Source organism: Heteronotia binoei, chromosome 1 (assembly GCF_032191835.1).
Source record: "Heteronotia binoei isolate CCM8104 ecotype False Entrance Well chromosome 1, APGP_CSIRO_Hbin_v1, whole genome shotgun sequence".
In the NCBI taxonomy this organism is placed as follows: domain Eukaryota; kingdom Metazoa; phylum Chordata; class Lepidosauria; order Squamata; family Gekkonidae; genus Heteronotia; species Heteronotia binoei.
The window spans coordinates 244,139,076-244,157,116 of record NC_083223.1 but is presented as its reverse complement, the minus strand read 5'-3'; the positions used below and the strand labels follow the sequence as shown (position 1 = coordinate 244,157,116).

The 18,041-nt window shown below is 43.5% G+C and overlaps 1 protein-coding gene across 2 annotated transcripts in view; it reads right to left on the bottom strand.

Annotated features, from left to right (window-relative positions):
* Positions 1–9,733: 9,733 nt before the first annotated feature.
* ZNF395 (zinc finger protein 395) overlaps positions 9,734–18,041 on the bottom strand; it is a 51,197-nt gene continuing 42,889 nt past the window's right edge. The window contains exon 10 of one of the 2 annotated variants that reach the window (XM_060250386.1): positions 9,734–17,719. In XM_060250386.1, coding sequence (XP_060106369.1) covers positions 17,608–17,719 — 112 coding nt within the window. In that variant the 3' untranslated portion in view covers positions 9,734–17,607. The remainder of the gene's footprint in view (positions 17,720–18,041) is intronic. The other variant, XM_060250394.1, reaches the window with a different exon arrangement.

Below are 18,041 nucleotides of genomic sequence, written 5' to 3'. Positions count from 1 at the left end.
TCCACCACACATGGGTCTCTCTCTCCAGCCATGTGGGGAGGAGGAAACAAGGTCTCTCATTGGGCTGTATGAGAACGCACATCCATGAAATTCAGCTGATGACACTGTAGTGTTCTGTGTCAATATGCAGAAAATAACTGAATGGGTGACATCACTTGCAGTGACACCAGGGGCGTGGCCTAATATGAGTTCCTGCTAGGCTTTTTCTACAAAAAAAAAGCACTGGCAAGAAAGATTCAGGACCAGGGAGACCATGGGTGACATCAGCATGTAAAGTAGAAGAGAATACTTTCCAGTATTCTGAACAGGAAAACATCTTGGCGAGTCCAAAATGCCAGCAGGAAACCCACCCACTGGAGGATGAACCCATTCTTTGGGAGGGAGGTCAAAAGACACTCCATGAAACCACAGTTCAGATAAGAACTGACACTGGTAAAAAACAAAATACCCACAATGCTTATGGGGAAAGCTTGAGGAAGAACTTGGGCATTCCTCAGGGAACTTGCAGAGGAGGAAAAGTATGTGTGGAAAATATGTCTCTTATCTATCTGATCACAGAAAGCAATTCCAGCAACCATCTGAAGCTGAGACCTGTCTTGGAGAGATGCCTATTCTTGTGCTTTGATGAAGTGAAGATGAGTATTTGGGGCAAGCAGTTACTGGAAATTCTCCAATTCCTATTTCTTGGTTACGAATGCTTAGTGTTCAGGTTTTCTTCCATCTTGGGTTACAGAAGTTACACAATGAAGATGTCACTTTTCAGAGGGGACAGACATTCTGATCTGTTGCTACCCAAAATGACAGAAAGTCTTGTGGCACTTCAGCCAAGTGTAATAAAAGCATAATAACACTGACCTAAAGTTTTTGTCAGGTTTGTGCAAGAAATGTATGGGAAATAATTTGACACTTTAGAAGAGATATAAATGCTAGATGTTGATATAATGGGGAGGAAGAACCATGTATTATTCCCCTTGTGTCTGTGGGGGATAAATAAAATGTATTATGCCAGAAGTTTTCTGAGCTAGATTCTGTTTTGTCAGGTTCTTTGTTTTCACTTTATTTTGCATAATTACATCCAAACATGTTGCCTTGCCTTTCTTGGTGAGAGTTTGTTTTAGGTGCTTCAGCTAGGGTTGCCAGGGGATTTTGGGGGTGGAGCCAGGAGACTTTGGGGGTGGAGCTAGAAGCAAAGTTGTGAGAAGAATAATTGAATTCCAAAGGGAGTTCTGGCCATCACATTTAAAGGGACCACACACCTTTGAAATGCCTTCCCTTCACTGGAAATAATGAAGAATAGGGACACCTTCTTTGGGGGCTCATACAATTGGACCCCCTAGTCCAATGTTTCTGAAACTTGGGGGACTTTTTGAGGAGAGGCACCAAATGCTATGCAGAATATTTGGTGCCTCTACCTAAAAAAACCCAGCCTCCCCAGAGCCCAGGTACCCACAGATCAAGTATACCCTATGGGAATCGGTTTCCATAGGGAATAATGAGCACCCAGCAGACATTTCCTCTCCCTCCCCGTGCTTTCTGATGACCCTGAAGCAGGGGGAGGGTCTCCAAACTGGGGGATCCCCTGTCCCCACCGGGGGATTGGCAGCCCTATCACCTTGTCATAAAGATGTTATCTATCATTTTAAAAGAAAATATCCCATAATCTATGTCCCCCAATTTTTCTGGAAAAGGGTGGGAAACCCCCCCCCCCCTCATTTTTTTCTGGGTTTATTCAGGCCTTCCCATCTCTATATGGATTAGAGCTGTGTTGCTAGAAAAGAGAAGGAATAATTATTTCCCCCTCCCCTTGAAGTTTCCCTGATCAACAGTATGCCTACACACACACAAACACACGATTTTGGCAGCTGTATTAAACATGAGATTGTGAAGTGTTTCCCAGCATCTTGCATGAGTTTGGCCTCAAGCCTATTAACATTTAAATTGACATTCCAATGCAAAACAAGACTCCACTGCTGGTTGTCTGGCCAAGGAAAAGGTATGACCAGCTGCTTGCTGTGGAGGTGACAGGGCGGGGAGCAGTTCAGAGAAAGGGAGGAACTAATCTGAGAATTTGTTCATCCTTCAGGTTCTTACTGATTGTTTTGTTTTTTTCATCCTGGAGGTTAGAAAATAAATGATGGCTAGAACCCCTAGGGCTATCATCAGAAAAAGGCAAATCTGAGGAGTTGAAAGAGAACTTTGGGGAGCCAGAGGGACCAACGTAACAAGGAGAAAAGAGAATGGATAAATCCATCCTTTGTCAGGATGTAAATTTCTGTGAAATCCCTATCAAACAAAAAAGGAAATGAAAAAGAAAATGAACAAATATATTCGTGTTCACTGGAGAATTCACTCAGGAAATAAACCAACTAACGAAGTTTTGGGAGAGCTTCAGCTGGAGCAGAAGCCCTGAGTGCCAAATGCTTCTCAAAGGGGAGAAACCATATAAATAGTTGAGTGTGGGGAAAGTGTCAGCTGCAGCACAAGCTTTAATGCCTGGAGTGTGGAAAGAGCTTCAGAGCACAAGTCTTACATTGCATGAAATAACCCACGCTGTGGAGAGACTGCACAGCTGCTCAGACTGTTAACAGCTTTCATGATTGATCCAGTCATATTAAACATAAGAGAATCCACACAGAAGAAAAACAGTATGGTTGATCTGACTGTGGCCTGAGCTTCAGTACTCAGTCTAGTCTTATTCAACATTAGAGGATCCATTCAGGAGAGATTACATACCAGTGCTCAGAATGTGGAAAGCACTTCTGTCAAAGCACCATGAAAGCATCCACACTGGAGAGACACCACATAAATGCTTGCAAAACTTTGTTAGATTCAGTCACTAGCATTACTTCACATTAGAGGATTCACACTGGGGAGAGACCATACAGTTGTTCAGACTGCCACAAGAGCTTTTGTGATCAATCAAGCCTTATTAAGCATAAGAGAATCCACACAGGAGAAAAACCATATCCATGCTTCAAGTGAGGAAAGGACTTCAGAGGACAAACCTCACGTCACATCAAGGAATGCACACAGAAACACCTGAATGAACCTTCTCATACTCTTTGGTTGACAGACAGAGCTCTGCCTTAAATGCCCCCCATTTCCGAATTTTAGAAAGTAGTAAACAGAGCCTTTTCAGTGGTTGTTCTTTCCTTGTGGAATTTGTTGCTAAAGGTTTTGCATCTCGTTGCTTTTCATTCTGTGTGTTTAACTGAACAGCTCTAAGGTTTGACTGTATTTTATATAAACCACACTGGTAATCCAGGTTGAAAATGTGGAGCAGAAACAAGAAAGAAAAATAAATTGTAAGATTGTATAATGCTTGTTATATGGAAAGTGCTCAAATGAAAGACTCAACATGGGAGGAAACAGATTGTGAAGTTTTTCCCACTCACAGAGCTGTTAGCTTTCTAGATGTCATGGCATTCTCATAGAAGAGAAGCCACTGAAATATTCAGTTGTAGAGGAAGTTTTTCTGATAATCTGGGTGGATTACGTATCAGCCTGACTAGGCTAGACATTCTGAGACTTGCAGTCTAGAAAAAGACAGCTAAGCAGGGGACATGACAGAAGTTTATAAAATTACTAATGGAATAGAGAAAGTGGATGAAGAGAGTTTATCTCCCTTTCCCATAACACTAGAACTTGGGGGTACCCAATGCAATGGTGCAGCCCCAGCTTTAGAGTTTCTGCCACCCAAGGCAGAACCCTGCATTGCTGCCCCTCATGGCCTGTAATTGCGTGTGCAAAGCACACGCGGCGCAATGACATCACCCAGAAGTGACATCATCACAATAGTGCACGGCGCACCATTTGCCCAGCAGCCTTCTCCCACTTCAGAGGGAGCTAAGCAGGGGCTGCAGGAGATGCTGTTTCTTCCCTCCGATCACACCACGCAGCCCCTGTTCAGTTCCCTTCGAAGCGGGAGAGGACTGCTGGGCAGGGGGTGTGGCATTCTTTCTTTGCTCCAAGCAATCAGAGCAAAGAATGTTGCACAGTATCAGGGTCAGCGTGAGCAAGGACAAGGAGGGGGCACCACCCCCGCGGCGAGGTGGTGCTCTAGGCAGCCACCTACCTTGCCTAATCCCACACACTGGCCCTGCAATGGTGAGAGATTCTTTTCTTCTTTATGTAATGAGTAATTTAATTGTGAAATTTGCTGCCTGTGGATGTAGTGATAGCTGTGTGCATAGATGACTTGAAAAGGGGATTTGACGGCTTCATGGAGGTTAGATCTATGGTAGTTAGCCATGGTGACCGAAGGGAACATCCATGTTCAGAAGCAGTACACCTCTGAATAGCAAAGATAGGAGGCAGAATCAGAGAACAGCCTTGGCCTCTGTTCTTTTATTTGGCTCTCTGGGCTGTCTGTTGGCCACCATGTGAGACAAGACTAGATGAATCACTGGTCTGATCCAGCAGGGAACCCCTTATTTCTAATGGCCCACTTCCTTGGATTGTTGTGTGACTAAAAAGAAGGGGGAGGGAAATAATGTATTCCAGCCTAAATGAGCAGATTTGTTCTAACAAAGACCACTCTTTCTCATTCATGCAGTTATCTTTGGTTTTCCTGAAAGGATAGGCTGAGAGTGTGTGACTGGCCCAGAGCCACACAGCAGGCTTCTGTAGCAGAATGGGGATTCAAACCTGGATCTCCCAGGTCCTAGTCGCCACTCCAACCACTGGTTTTAGGTGCTTGTGTCACCTAAAGTATAACACCTGAGCCTGGCCTACTTGTTGCTTTATCATGTCCTTATTACTGTTTATAAATGCAACATCTGGGCTCCATGTGAGTGCCACTTAGCAGTTTGGCTTTCTCAAATGCTGCTGTAATATTAATAATTTGGACTCTGAAGCAAAATGGAGTAATTTGGGTTCACTGTACTCTTCTTTTAGGGTAGGTCTGGGCATGCTGACTTACCAAGTTGGACACAATATTCCAGCAGTGGATTAGGACCTACCAGGTGCTCAGTGAACCACAACATCAGTTGAAATTCTCTCTTCTATACAGCACTGCACAAGCTAAGCTGACTTTATATCTTTTCATTTTAAAAAATTGGAGACTTACATTGTTTGCAGCTGCTAAAAGGTCCTACATAGCTCAGTGGGAGAGCACCTACTGTGCATGAATACATGAAGCTGCTGGATACTAAATCAGACCCTTGGCTCTCCAGGGTCTCAGGCTGAGGGTTTTCACATCAACGCCTACCTGATACTTTTATCTGGAGATGCTGGGGATTGAACTTGGAACCTTCTGCATGCCAAACAGATGTTCTGCTAGGGTTGCCAATCCCCAGGTGAGGGCAGGGGATCCCCCGGTTTGGAGACCCTCCCCCCGCTTCAGGGTCGTCAGAAAGCTGGGGGAGGGGAGGGAAATGTCTGCTGGGAACTCTGTTATTCCCTATGGAGATTTATTCCCATAGAAAATCATGGAGAATTGATCCGTGGGTATCTGGGGCTCTGGGGGAGCTGTTTTTTGGGGTAGAGGCACCAAATTTTCAGTATAGCATCTAGTGCCTCTCCCCAAAATACCCCCCAGGTTCAAAAAGATTGGACCAAGGGGTCCAATTCTATGAGCCCCAAAAGAAGGTGCCCCTATCCTTCATTATTTCCTATGGAAGGAAGGAATTGAAAAGGTGTGCCGTCCCTTTAAATGTGATAGCCAGAACTCCCTTAGAGTTCAATTATGCTTGTCACAGGCTTGATCTTGGCTCCACCCCCAAAGTCACCAGATATTTCTTGAATTGGTCTTGGCAACTCTATGTTCTGCCAATAAGCCAGTCCCTCCTCAAAAGGTTTTGGGTTCAATTTGTAGATTGTAGGAAGTCAGTCTAAAACAGACCTCTTGGGAGAGAGCTGGTGGTTCAGTGCTAAATCAACTGCTTTGCATGTACAGAGTCCCTAGCATCTCCTGTAGCTGGCACTGAGGAAGACCTTTCTCTCACTTGAGACTTAGCAGTGGACAGGACTTTTTTTGTAGCAGGAACTCCTTTGCATATCAGGCTACACCCTCCCCCCCAATGTAGCCAATCCTCCAGGAGCTTATAGTAGGCCCTATAAGAAAAGCCCTGTAAGCTCTTGGAGGATTGGCTGCACCTGGGGGGAAGAGGCGGTATAGTCTAATATGCAAAGGAGTTCCTGCTATAAAAAAAGCCCTGGTGGTGGACACATGGTCTCTGAATCAGTTTAGGACTGCTTTATATGTGCTCAGTAAATAAAAAGATGGTCAGCTTCCACCATTTAGCTGCACCCAGGATATTTGAGGAAGTGTCTTTCTCTCTAGATAGATCCAAGTGGGCAGCCATGTTGGTCTGAAGCAGTAGAACAAAGCAGGAATCAAGTTTCACCTTTGAGACCAACCAATTTTTATTCAGAATGTAAGCTTTCGTGCGCTCTCTTAAGCACACTTCATCAGACGAGGGGATCAGGTATTGTGAGCTGAAATACAAGTTGGATATACATGTCCTTCTGTGATTCACCTAGATTTGCAAAAACACAATTTGGCAGAGAATTTTATTACCTTTTATGGCTATCCAGACCAAATGGCCTAGCCACACTGTTTTATGTGACCAGTTAGTTTGCCAGACTGCTTGTATTTCAGCTCACAATACCTGATCCCCTCGTCTGATGAAGTGTACTTAAGAGAGCACATGAAAGCTTACGTTCTGAATAAAAATCAGTTGATCTTAAAGGTGAAACTTGATTCCTGCTTTGTCTTTCTCTCTATCCCTCCCCTCCATGAGTCTGAAAAGAGGGAATTAAATTTAACTTTAGGTGCACATAACAAAAATGCCCTGTCCCAGAAGCAGAGGTTTGAATAAAGACATTTTACCACATGACAGCAATTGGACCAATTTGTGAGCCACCCAGGTCTCTTTTTAATTACTTTCTCAGGAAGCTGTGAGGTGGGGAATCACTTAAACTGCAAGCGTTTCATCTTTATCTGGAAAAGCTGCAGTCGGCAAGATTGATAGATGCTGGTGAAGTCATAATTCATAGCAATCGAAAGTGAGGGGGTGGGAAATTCCTTTTTGGAAACATCCAATTATTTATTGCCCCACCCAACTCTATCTCATCCAGCCAGGTCTCTTATCTCTTCTTTTTCCATATCGGACCCAACCCAGAAGCCTGAAACAGGTTATGAAATCTACTTCTTTATCTCACTGCATGCTGAAAACTCTCTCCAGTTTCATCCTCAGGGATCTAAATCTGGTTCGCCCGAACCCCACATAGACTCCTGGAGTGATTTATATAAGACCAAATAAAAACCACACAGTATTGAATAGCCCAAGTTTTGCAGATAGTCATCGTTTATTGGACCCAAGTTTTGCAGATAGGCACCGTTTATTGGACTCATGTTCATCTTTTCCATGAAGCATACATGGAAAGCACTGGCTGAGATCCAAAGCATCACTGTGTTTACATGCAGACACAAAAGCTGTTCAGCTTACACTATACAAGGGCAGCCTCCTGGTTCCCCGCAAAGGGCCTCCAAGATTGCCCCCCAGCACCCTTTAAGGCACAAAAACTTAACATTTGTGAGCTCCAAATCAGTGGTAATAAAACCAAACCATTGGGAACTTTCGTAATAAAACATTGATTCCAGTTTTGCCAGACTTAAGACATACTTTCTTCTAGGGTTTTCATTCCCCCACCCGATGGGGTTTCCCCCAATTTCAGGGCCTCCAACTCACCAACACAGAGATGGCTGGCAGGGGGAGCACCACTTTGAAAGAGCTCCATCATCAGCCAATATGCCCAGCACAATGACATCATCCAGAAGTGACATTATCACACTAAGCATGTCGCATGGGGGATGCTCTATCATTTGGATTTAAAAACTCTATGGCGCCCCACCAGCAGCCAGGTAAGATCCGGCAGCTCTTTCTTGCAATGAGATTGTACAGTCCCAGAACTTGTTTTGTTTTTAGGTATTGTCAGGGATCTTTTTAAAGAACTCATTTGCATATTAGACCACACCCCCTGATATCACCATTGTTTCACACAGCTTTTTTGTAGAAAAGGCCCAGCAGGAACTCGTTTGCGTATTAGGCCACAACTTGTGACGCAAAGCCAGCCGGAACTGTGTTCCTGTGTGTTCCTGCTCAAAAAAATCCTGCGTATTGTGATTTAATGGTTTATTTTTTAAAACAAAATGTTATACTACACGATGGATACTGGCCTGACATGGAAGGTCCAGGCTAGCCAAATGTGGGCAGCTAACCAGAGTCTACCCTAAGTACATGGATGAAAGACCCCCAAGAAGAGTTATTTTTATACCCCACTTTTCCCTACCTTAAGGTATCTCAAAGCAGTTTCCTCTCCCCACAACAGGGTCTTGTGAGGTAGGTGGGGCAGGAGAGTTCTAAGAGATTTGTGAGTGGCCCAACAGACTTCATTTGGAGGAGTGGGGAATCAAACCCAGTTCTCCAGATTAGAGTGCTGCTCTTAGCCACTACACCATGCTGGCTCCCTCTGGCACTAAGGAATTCTAGGGTCACAGAGGTCGGCAATGGCAAACCACCTCTGAACATTTCTTGCCCCATGAGGAGTCACCATAAGTTAGCTGCAACTTTACAGCAATTTACACTATCACCATGGTCATTGCTTATAATAGGAAGATAGCATAAAAGTTTACTAAATACATTCTTCAGCGCTGTTTAGGGAACTTTCTACTTACTGACATGGATCCCCAAGTCTTTTGATGTTTGCACACACTGTTGCATTGGAACTGCAGCTCAGCTGGCTCATCTGCATTGTGCTGTGTGTGTTTTGCAGATCAAAAAACAAAATCACACAGCCCAAAGCACCACTGCTTGGCTCTTATTTTCCAAAATGGCAGTGGCCTTTTGCTTTGCCACAGAAGTTGATTTGGCTTTGCCTGCTTCAGAAAGAATCATATTGTATAGATGAGCTTAAGCTCATGGATGCAGTGGTCTCTAGGGTCCGTTTCCCAGCTTTCTTAGTGCATAGCTGTTCCCATGTCAGTCCAGGACCACCTGTGTGAAAAGATTTCCATTCTGGCAATTCAGAGTTCCTGGCATATTTAGAACCCATTCAAGTGACAAGCCAGGAAACTGACCTGCACAGCTAGAATCTTTACACTTAGGTCCCATCTACGTGGGGACACAATTCCCCATTCTGCTTTGAAATAGCTGTCAATTCCCTGCATTGTGCAGGGGGGCAAACTAGATTACCCTTTTGGCCCCTTCCAGCTGTTTCTTTATGAATGGTACTTCTGCATAGAGATTTATTCCATGCTTTCTTCACCTGCCTGCTTTATTGCCCTTCACCACCAATGGGTTTTTTACTCCATCAACTACCATTTTTTAAAAAATGGGTAAAAAACCCTACCATAATGGGACAGTGACGGTGTGCAGGAGGATAAATGTAGTTGTGGGTGGGGAGACGTGGAAATCCACATTTTCCCAAACTTGCTTTACAAAACCTCAGGAAAGTTCTGCTACAGCATGTCTGGGAGAAACTGCAATGCAGCCAGAGAAAGCCAAGAAAGTTAGCTGGTGGAAGTATGAGAGTGTCCTGCAGAAGTCCAAATTATACCACTGTTGTGGGGAGAGCCACAGAGTAAAGAGCTCATGAAAATCAAGTTCAGATCAGCATGGGGGCAATCCTGCTGGGAAAGGTATGCGTGAAGGATATCAGAAGCAGACACATTTCCATTTCCTTATTTTCTACAGACAGAAGTGAAGTGGGGAAAAAGCACAAAAAAGTATTAGGGCATATCATTTTATTATAAAATATATTTCATATTGCTGTTGTAAAAATTACATTTCACATTTTTTTTTGTTTACAATAAAAAATAATACTTGGAAGACAATTGAAAAGCAAAGCTCCAATTAGACAGTAATTCACCAATACGATATATTCCCCCGCTAGGCTTGATAGCGGATCAGCATCCAAAACAGTGGCTGTTTGCACATTAAAGCATCCCATCCTTTTCCCCATTTAAAATGTCTCTGAACTGAAAGGGCAAGTTGTTTCTCACTATATTCCCTAACTACCAAACCCACAAAATAGGTTAACCTGTGTAATTTGGATTTATGGAGATGTGAAGTTAAACTGGACTAGCAGCTTTATCCTCCAAGCTGCCCAAATGCAAATCTCCCTGTGGGAATATTACATAATGGTTGGGAGTAACATGGAGTGACTTGGGTCACTCCCCTTGCTTTTGAAGGCGAAATGGCTAGTTTTTGCTTGGCTCCCTTTTCTGTTGAATATACAGCTTCCTGCACCAGAGATGGAGGGTGTAACGGCTTGCAGCTGCATATAGGTGTCTTTGGGTAGAGATCAATGTCAATCCCAGAGCCCAAGTGGGCAAATATTGTGTGCATGCATATGCATGCATGTATACACATTCAGCATAGCCATGTGCACACATCCCATTGTGCAACTATTCTGCCATTCAAAGGGATTTGGCCATTAAATTTGAAGCAGGCCTTGTAACTGAGTTACAGACTGGGCTATGCTTTGTCTAATGGCTTCCAGTCCAACTACCCATAGACTGGTGTATATCAAAGGTGCTAAGTTTCTCCACAGTATTTGTCTTTTTCGCTCTAGCATCTGGGGTCAAAAACAGGGTTTCACAGTACATAGGAAGAACAGAAAGTAGCCTCCAGTTAGTGCTACTGAAAAAGATTCTTATGCTATATACAAATGCTTAAAATCTCTCTGCCATCCCTTCTGAAAAGAAAACCAGCCCAAAGTGTTTGTGTGCAGGGTGTGGGGGGGGGGGCAGGTTTGCAGAAAATGTCTTGGATCTTCAAAACAGATGCACAGTCACTAGACCTTGAAACCAGGATGTGAAATGGCAAGGTGTGCCAAGGAAAGGAGAGCCATGGTATGTTTTCTTTTCTTTAAATCCTCCAAAAGTAGACATGCACCTGCGTCCTTGAAATATGGCAAGAAAAGGGTTCAGTTAGGACTACTAGCAGTGCAGGTCAGCTGCTCCTATTCAATACGTTGAGCTGGGCAAAGGAATGTTTGGCTTGGGGGAGGGCAGTTCTTCTAACTACAAAAAGTCTTCATTTCTATGAAGGACAAAGGGACAGAGAAAGCAACCACATTTGAAGAGGAAACCTGACCTAAGAAATGGGGGCAGCGAAACTACCCAAAATACTCATAACTCTCCCCCCCCTCTTTTTCAAGACAAAAGATGTAAAATTTCTGGAACAACTGAAGATGTGCATGGGGGGGTGTGAGACTTTGGGTGGGGGTTCAAATTCTTTTCTACAAAGGAAACACTGGAATATTTGTTTGGGGTGGTTTTTATCCCACCAGGGAGCTCAGAGTAGTTCTTCCTCCATCAGCTGGATCATCGATATTAAAGGTGACTCTGTCTTTGAGCTCAGAATTGGTATCTAAATACAGACCTCCCATAACAGCTTTTACCAAAGCCATGGCAAAATTGGATCTGCTCTGGCTTCTGCTAGGACAGGACTGAACAGAAGGGGGGAGGGGTGTGCAGTCACAGGAGGGGCCATGGCTCAGTGTTTTGCCCATCACAGGTTCAATCCCCAGCATCTCCAGTTCAAAAAAAAAAAGGGGGGGGGGACAAGATTTGCACCTATTCAGCGCAGATGTAAAAACTGCAAGTGAGGAAAGAAGAGTCTCCTAGAACAATCCCCCACCCATTTTCACACAGATATCCCCTTCCTCTTCCTGACCTTCACATTACTACAAAAGCAAGATTTTTTAAAAAAGAAAAACATATTCTCAACACACACAAAAAAATCACTGACATATCATCCAGTCAAATGTGTACCGCACAGCTCAAAAAATAAAGTGAAAAGGAAAACAAAAAAAACCCCTTATCCCATTTTTTTAAAAAATACTGATAACAAATATACTCCTATGTAAGGTAAGTTTTTTTTCCCATGCTCCAAACTTAAGTGCTATAAATTTTGGAATGAGGCATTGGATAAAGGTTGGTGATGTGCTGAAAGGTAGAGAACAGCCCCTATTGAGCTTTGGCAGTAGCTGGTCTCTACCAACAGCACATGCTCCTATGGTATCCTGGGAACAAGAGAACCATTTTACACCCAAGAGTCTGCGTAGCTTAGCAAGGGAATACCGTACACCACATGTTTCAACATTTGACTGCTTATTTGGGAATCCTTTACAATTTCCCTCTTTCCCAATTCCACCTTAATCAAAACAAAAACAAGCAAAAGAAGATAATCTTTTTAAATGCAGGGCCCAGGCTTCTGAAAGTGAGGAAACTGATCTTCCACCATATCTGGAACTTCTCCTAAGTCCCAGTGACACAAACAAAACAAAAAAAGAGTGCTTTCTCAACTTCCCTTCCCTTTTAACTGAAGGAGAATTTTTTAAAGAAAATTATTTATTGCCCAGTGTTATTTTAAACCAGGGATGGAAACCCACCCCCACCCCCCAAAACTTCCCTTCTAGAGAGATGGAAGTTGCTTCAACCTGAGAACCATCAGAGATTATTTGGCTATAGAGGCCTTTCAATCCAAAACAAAAGAAACATTCTTAAATATGAATGTTGACTTTTGACACAGTGGTGTGAGCTGTGTGTGTGTGAGTGAAAGGGGGGGGGGAGGTTAGACTTGATGGTGTGGGCAGATGTCAGTACTCTCACTGAAATGACAAACCTGCCTACCAAAGCCAGGGTTTTGAGGAGAAACAAAGTAGAAAATGGCAAGGGATATGGGATTAGAAACAACTGCCAAAATAATTGACAGAAGAAGCCTTTGGGTCATTAGATACAGATGTTGTCATGTAGAACCTCCAGAAGCCTGTGTTGGACTGCTGGTATCACTGATTTGTGCCCAATAGCAGGCCTGAAGACAAACAAAGGCACAGCTATGCCTGTTCACAAAGAGCCAAATCTTTTTAACCTCCTACCAAGCCACAAGTCAGCACTGAAAACTGGCACAACAGTAAGCCTTCCTCTCATCTAACAAGAGAGGCTTCTGAGGGGATGAACGCCCTTCTGCCATCTTAAAAAGGTGGGCTGCCAAAAGGATCAATTGCCGCAGCAGCCAAGCATCTCTCTAGCACCTCTCTGCTGGAAAGACTAATTGGTGCTGGGGGTTCAATTTGATTTGGGAGCCTCTGGTTGATGATTCCTACTGCAATCCATTTTAGAACACAAGAAAGGCTCTGCTGGATCTGATCAGTGGATTCATCCAGTCCATCATCCTGTTTCACACAGTGGCCAATCAGTTGCCCTGAAGGGTCAACCACAGGGTACAGAGGCCAAGGCCTTCTCTGGATGTTGACACTGGTATGTAGGAGTTTACTGCTTCTGAATGTGGAGGTTCCCTTCAGTCATCATGGCTAGTGGCACTGATAGACCTTTCCTCTAAGAACATGTCTGAAAACAGAACTAAAATGAGAACTTCCTGCTTCAGCATTCCACAACAGTCCACTGAAAAAGGAACTCTAGAAGAGAAAGAAGGAGCAACATTCATTGAGTATTTGAGGGTAGGGCCAGGAAGAAGGGAACAGGAGGGGCCAGCTAGAGCTGAAATGAAGGTTTTGTCCCAGTTGTAAATGTAAATTTATGAAAGTCAATATTCAAATTTATTGGGGGGATATTGGGATTTCAAAAACTAAACTCAGCATTTTTAAAACATTGTCACTGAAATCCAAGTTCTGTTATCAGAACTTCACATTTGTAGGAAGACTCCAATGTTTCCACATCATCAAGTGACAACTTCAGATTTAAAAAATAATAATTCAGAAGCACTGGCTAAAATCTGAAGTCTGCATATTCTTAAATTTCCATGTTCCAAATTTGAAAAAATAATCCAGTTGAAATCAAATTTTAGCATTCCAGTTCAACTGACCTCTTGTTCTTTGCAAGGTCATTTTGGCATCCACCAGTTTAGCACTGAACAGAAGTCCGGGCTAGAAAAATAACCCCTCCCCCCTCCCCAACATACTGTGTATATTATGCACAAAATTACAAACAAAAGAGCACAAAAATATCAACAAGCACCAATAATGTACAGAAACTCCTTTTTAAACTGCCCCACCCAACCCCACCCTGGTACCCTTAAAGCAACAGGGCTCACATTTTTGTAAAGAAATAATAGTTCTCCAAGTCACATGGTTCAGTCGCTATTATACAAGAGATTAGCAGGGAGGGGGAAACAGTCCTTCCCCTTTAAAATAGCAGACTTGCTCCTGCAACAGAACCTGCCTTGGGTTTGCATCTTTAGTTTATGGCTCCTGATTATCAAAACGCTGGTGCGGGGGATCCTCCACAAACAGTCCAAACTCTTCTCACTGCCACCCATACCCTCACCCACCTCTGCTGAGGCACTATGCACTATACAGGTTGCAGCTGCCATTTTACATTGGCCGAACAAAAGCAAATGGTGCAATGTGGCTTTTTGAGATGAAGGATGCCATATCCCCATTAGAAGAAACTATGGCTTCTTGCAAACTGGTGCTGGGAGTGGGGGGAGGGAGTCATGATGATAGCCATGTTGAAGAGCAGCACTGAAGTCCTCTGCTTGAGTAGTGCTACACTCACATCTGCGTGGTGTGCACTTGAGTGTTTGCCGCAAACTCCTGGCATTAGGTTCCACAATAGACTCCAACAGAGGTCCAGTGTACTGAATATACCTGTCCCTTTGGGATACTGCACATTCATATGCTGGATGGATCACTTGCACGCGGCCTGTGCACATAAATGCCAATGTGCCTAGGCCCCTGCAGTATCTTCAACCCACACAAAATCCAGTAAACTGTTTTTACAATTTGGTCCTTTCCCACATGATAGTTTATACACTCATAAAATCCATCTGCAAATGTTACAACCAAACACACGAATATTCAGTGGGCATGGACACGTGGACCCAATGGGAAAGTCTAATCCCTCACCTGTCTGCACATAGAATGAGCTGGATGAATGGTTCATGAAGTCCTTATCGAAAAAGAAAACAGACAAAAATCAGGGGGAAGGAACCCCCAAAACTCTTGTTGTGGGTTTTATCTGAAGCTTGAAATCGTGTGTGTGTGGAATGGTCTATAACAACCTATGATATATAGTTTATAACTATTACAGAGATTTTTTTTCCCCCAAGTTTATTTTCTATTTAAACAAACTGACAGGGGAGGGATTACAGGTCAGTGGTAGAGATTCTGCAAGGCACCCAGAAGGTCCCAGCAATCCCTAGCATCTCCAGTTGAAAGAACCAGTAGGAGGTGATGTGAAAGATCTTTCTCCACCCGAGACCCTGGAGAGCTGCTGCCACTCTGAGTAGACAAACTAACCTTAATGGATCAATGGTCTGTTTTGCTATAAGGCAGCTTCACGCATTCATGTGAATTTTATGTTTCTTGTTTGATGATCTATGCACCGTTTTCAGGTCTAGATAATGCCTTATTATTGTTTACTTCAATGTCACTGGTTTCTATTTTTATTTTATTCTTGTGGTCTCAAATAGCAAAATATTTAGATAGGCATTGGTACCTAGGATGCAACAGTCTGCAGCTTCTTCTCTAACTCTGGGTATATTGTTAATTATGATTTGAATAACAGGGTATTTATATTTTTTAAAATTTCATAAATAAAGTAGTGTCATTATCTGAGCTAAAGTGTACTTGATCCGGTTCACATGCTTTAGCTTAGCTTAGTAAGCATTTTATATATTTCGCTTTCCCCCCAAATTTCCATTTTTTTCCAAAATAATATCCCCCCAATTCTTAAAATAAAGGGTTTTGTCCCCCCATGGCTTCAAAAGTTCTAGAAATGTTCTCTCTAACCTGAGGGCCCCTTCACTGTCAAGGAACAAGGCTTCTGCATCAGTTATATTCAGGGGTGGAATTCAAGCAGGAGCTCCTTTGCATATTAGGCCACACACCCCTGATGTAGCCAATCCTCCAAGAGCTTACAAGGTTCTTTTTTGTAAGCTCTTGGAAGACTGGCTACATCAGGGGTGTGTGGCCTAATATGCAAAGGACCTCCTGCTAGAATTCCACTCCCGTTACATTTTATAACAAACACATGACAACCCTACTAACTTGGTTTTGGCTCCATCCAGATGCAGGAAAGATTCCTGTATGCAGGACCAGAAAGGCTTTGGCACTGGACTAGCTCAAGAAGAAGAGGAGACAGCCCAAGACACTTTGTCACCCGCTGAGTTCTCTGCTTAACGCAAGAGTTGTGCTCCAGTATGCTTTGAGAAACAGCAAGGAATTCTGGGATGTAGCACCTGAGTTGCTTGCTGCTTTGCTGGTGCTCAGTAATTTGGGCGGTTTGTGCAACTGGGCTGCCCCTGCCAAGGAAGGGAGGAGAATGGGGAACACTAGACTGCCTCAGCGTTTCAGCACCCCGGCTGGTTTGTTCCAACTACAACTGGAGCAACTACAAAGCTGCCAAACAGCAAGACCTATCCTAGGCATGACAGCTTCACACATTACATTTTATCTATACACTTATATATATATATAAAAACCCAAATCCACAACTTCAGTGTGTGAATAATTCATGTGCATGTTTGGAGACATGTGCATCATTCTAGAAGACCAATCAGGGAGTCAGGATTTCTTGGCAGCTCCTGGTCAAACATGCGTTTAGCCGGAACCTCCAGTTTGCTGCCATGTAATGTGCAGAATGGCCCAGAAAGGGTCAAACCAGGAGTGCAGGAACAAAACCTCAAGAAAAAGAGGACCCCATGCTCTCACCACCCCTCCACTGGTGCAAATAGCCCCACAAACATCAGTCTTCTAAAGTTATTTGCTTTGCAACAATCAGATTCTCCCAGGGGAGGAGAGTGGAACAGGCATCTAAATCCTCTCTGCCCCATAACTGTGGCATATAGAAGAACTGCAAAAGTCACCTTTCAAGCCATTTCAAATGTTCTTGCTTCCCCCTTCAAAGTGACCAAACAGCACTGGTGGAGAAAAGTCATCTTTTTGCAAATTCTTTCTACTTTATGGTGTTTCTAGGTTTGATTGTAATTTGATTGTAATTTAATGCAACGCTGATTGTTTTTCCAACTGCGTCTGCTTTGCAAAAGCAACACACGCTTCAGAGTGCAATCTATTCATTCCTCTGGGGCAGGGGGACCAACAGACTGAAGCAAGTCAACTGCTCCCCTCCGCCAACGTGCTCTGTTCCCTTTTGTGCCCATTAAGTAAATTCAGGGAGGCAGGAAGGACAGACTTAATGCTCCTTACTGCTACCCAGACAACCTCATCCACCTATCAGGAAGCAGTTCAGAGTTCTTTGGTCCCTAGGCCCACCAAGAAAGAAATCTGTCATATCTATCAAGCCAGTTGTTTTCTGCTCCTCCCCTTTCTTTACCCCTCTTATTTACAAATAGAAATGGAGACTGATTGTATGCGTGTTTTTAAAAAGGACAATGTGTAAAAAACATTCCCACAAAACATTGAAAAATAGAAAACCTGGCAGATGTAGACTGTACAGAGCTCAGAATGAGCACGTGGCTCTTGAAATCTCCAATGAAGCACTAGGATCTGCTTCTAGGACACCAAGCCCCCAGATGTAGCATCACACACTGAGGTGTGGCCGGTTGTTTATGGCCAGTGGCTAGAGGGAGATCTCCAAACACTTGAAAGTGTGTGTGCGTGTATATGTGTGTGCTCTCAGTCCAGAAATCGCTGGCAGGCCTTTTTCCACCGACAGGCTGTGCACCACTGGTCACGGTGCTCAATGCCATAAACTTTGCGGCACTTCTTGGCTTCGCCACGGACTTTCCTGTCAGTGAACAACCAAAGTTTGTTTTGTTTAATCACAATGCTTTTAGCTTTACTACACAGCATCTCCAAGGCAGCTTAAATAAGTATGAACATACTTAAATAAGTATGAACAAACATCCAAGCAATAATTAAAAGCAACAATATACAATAAAATATAGGAAGCAGAACATAAATAGTGAGTATATGAAGACGGGTAGCTGTGTTGGTCAGTCTGTAGCAGTAGAAAAAAGCAAGAATTCAGTAGCACCTTAAAGACTAACAAAATTTATGGCAGGGTATGAGCTTTTGTGAGTGACTCATGAAATTGGGTACATGAACAC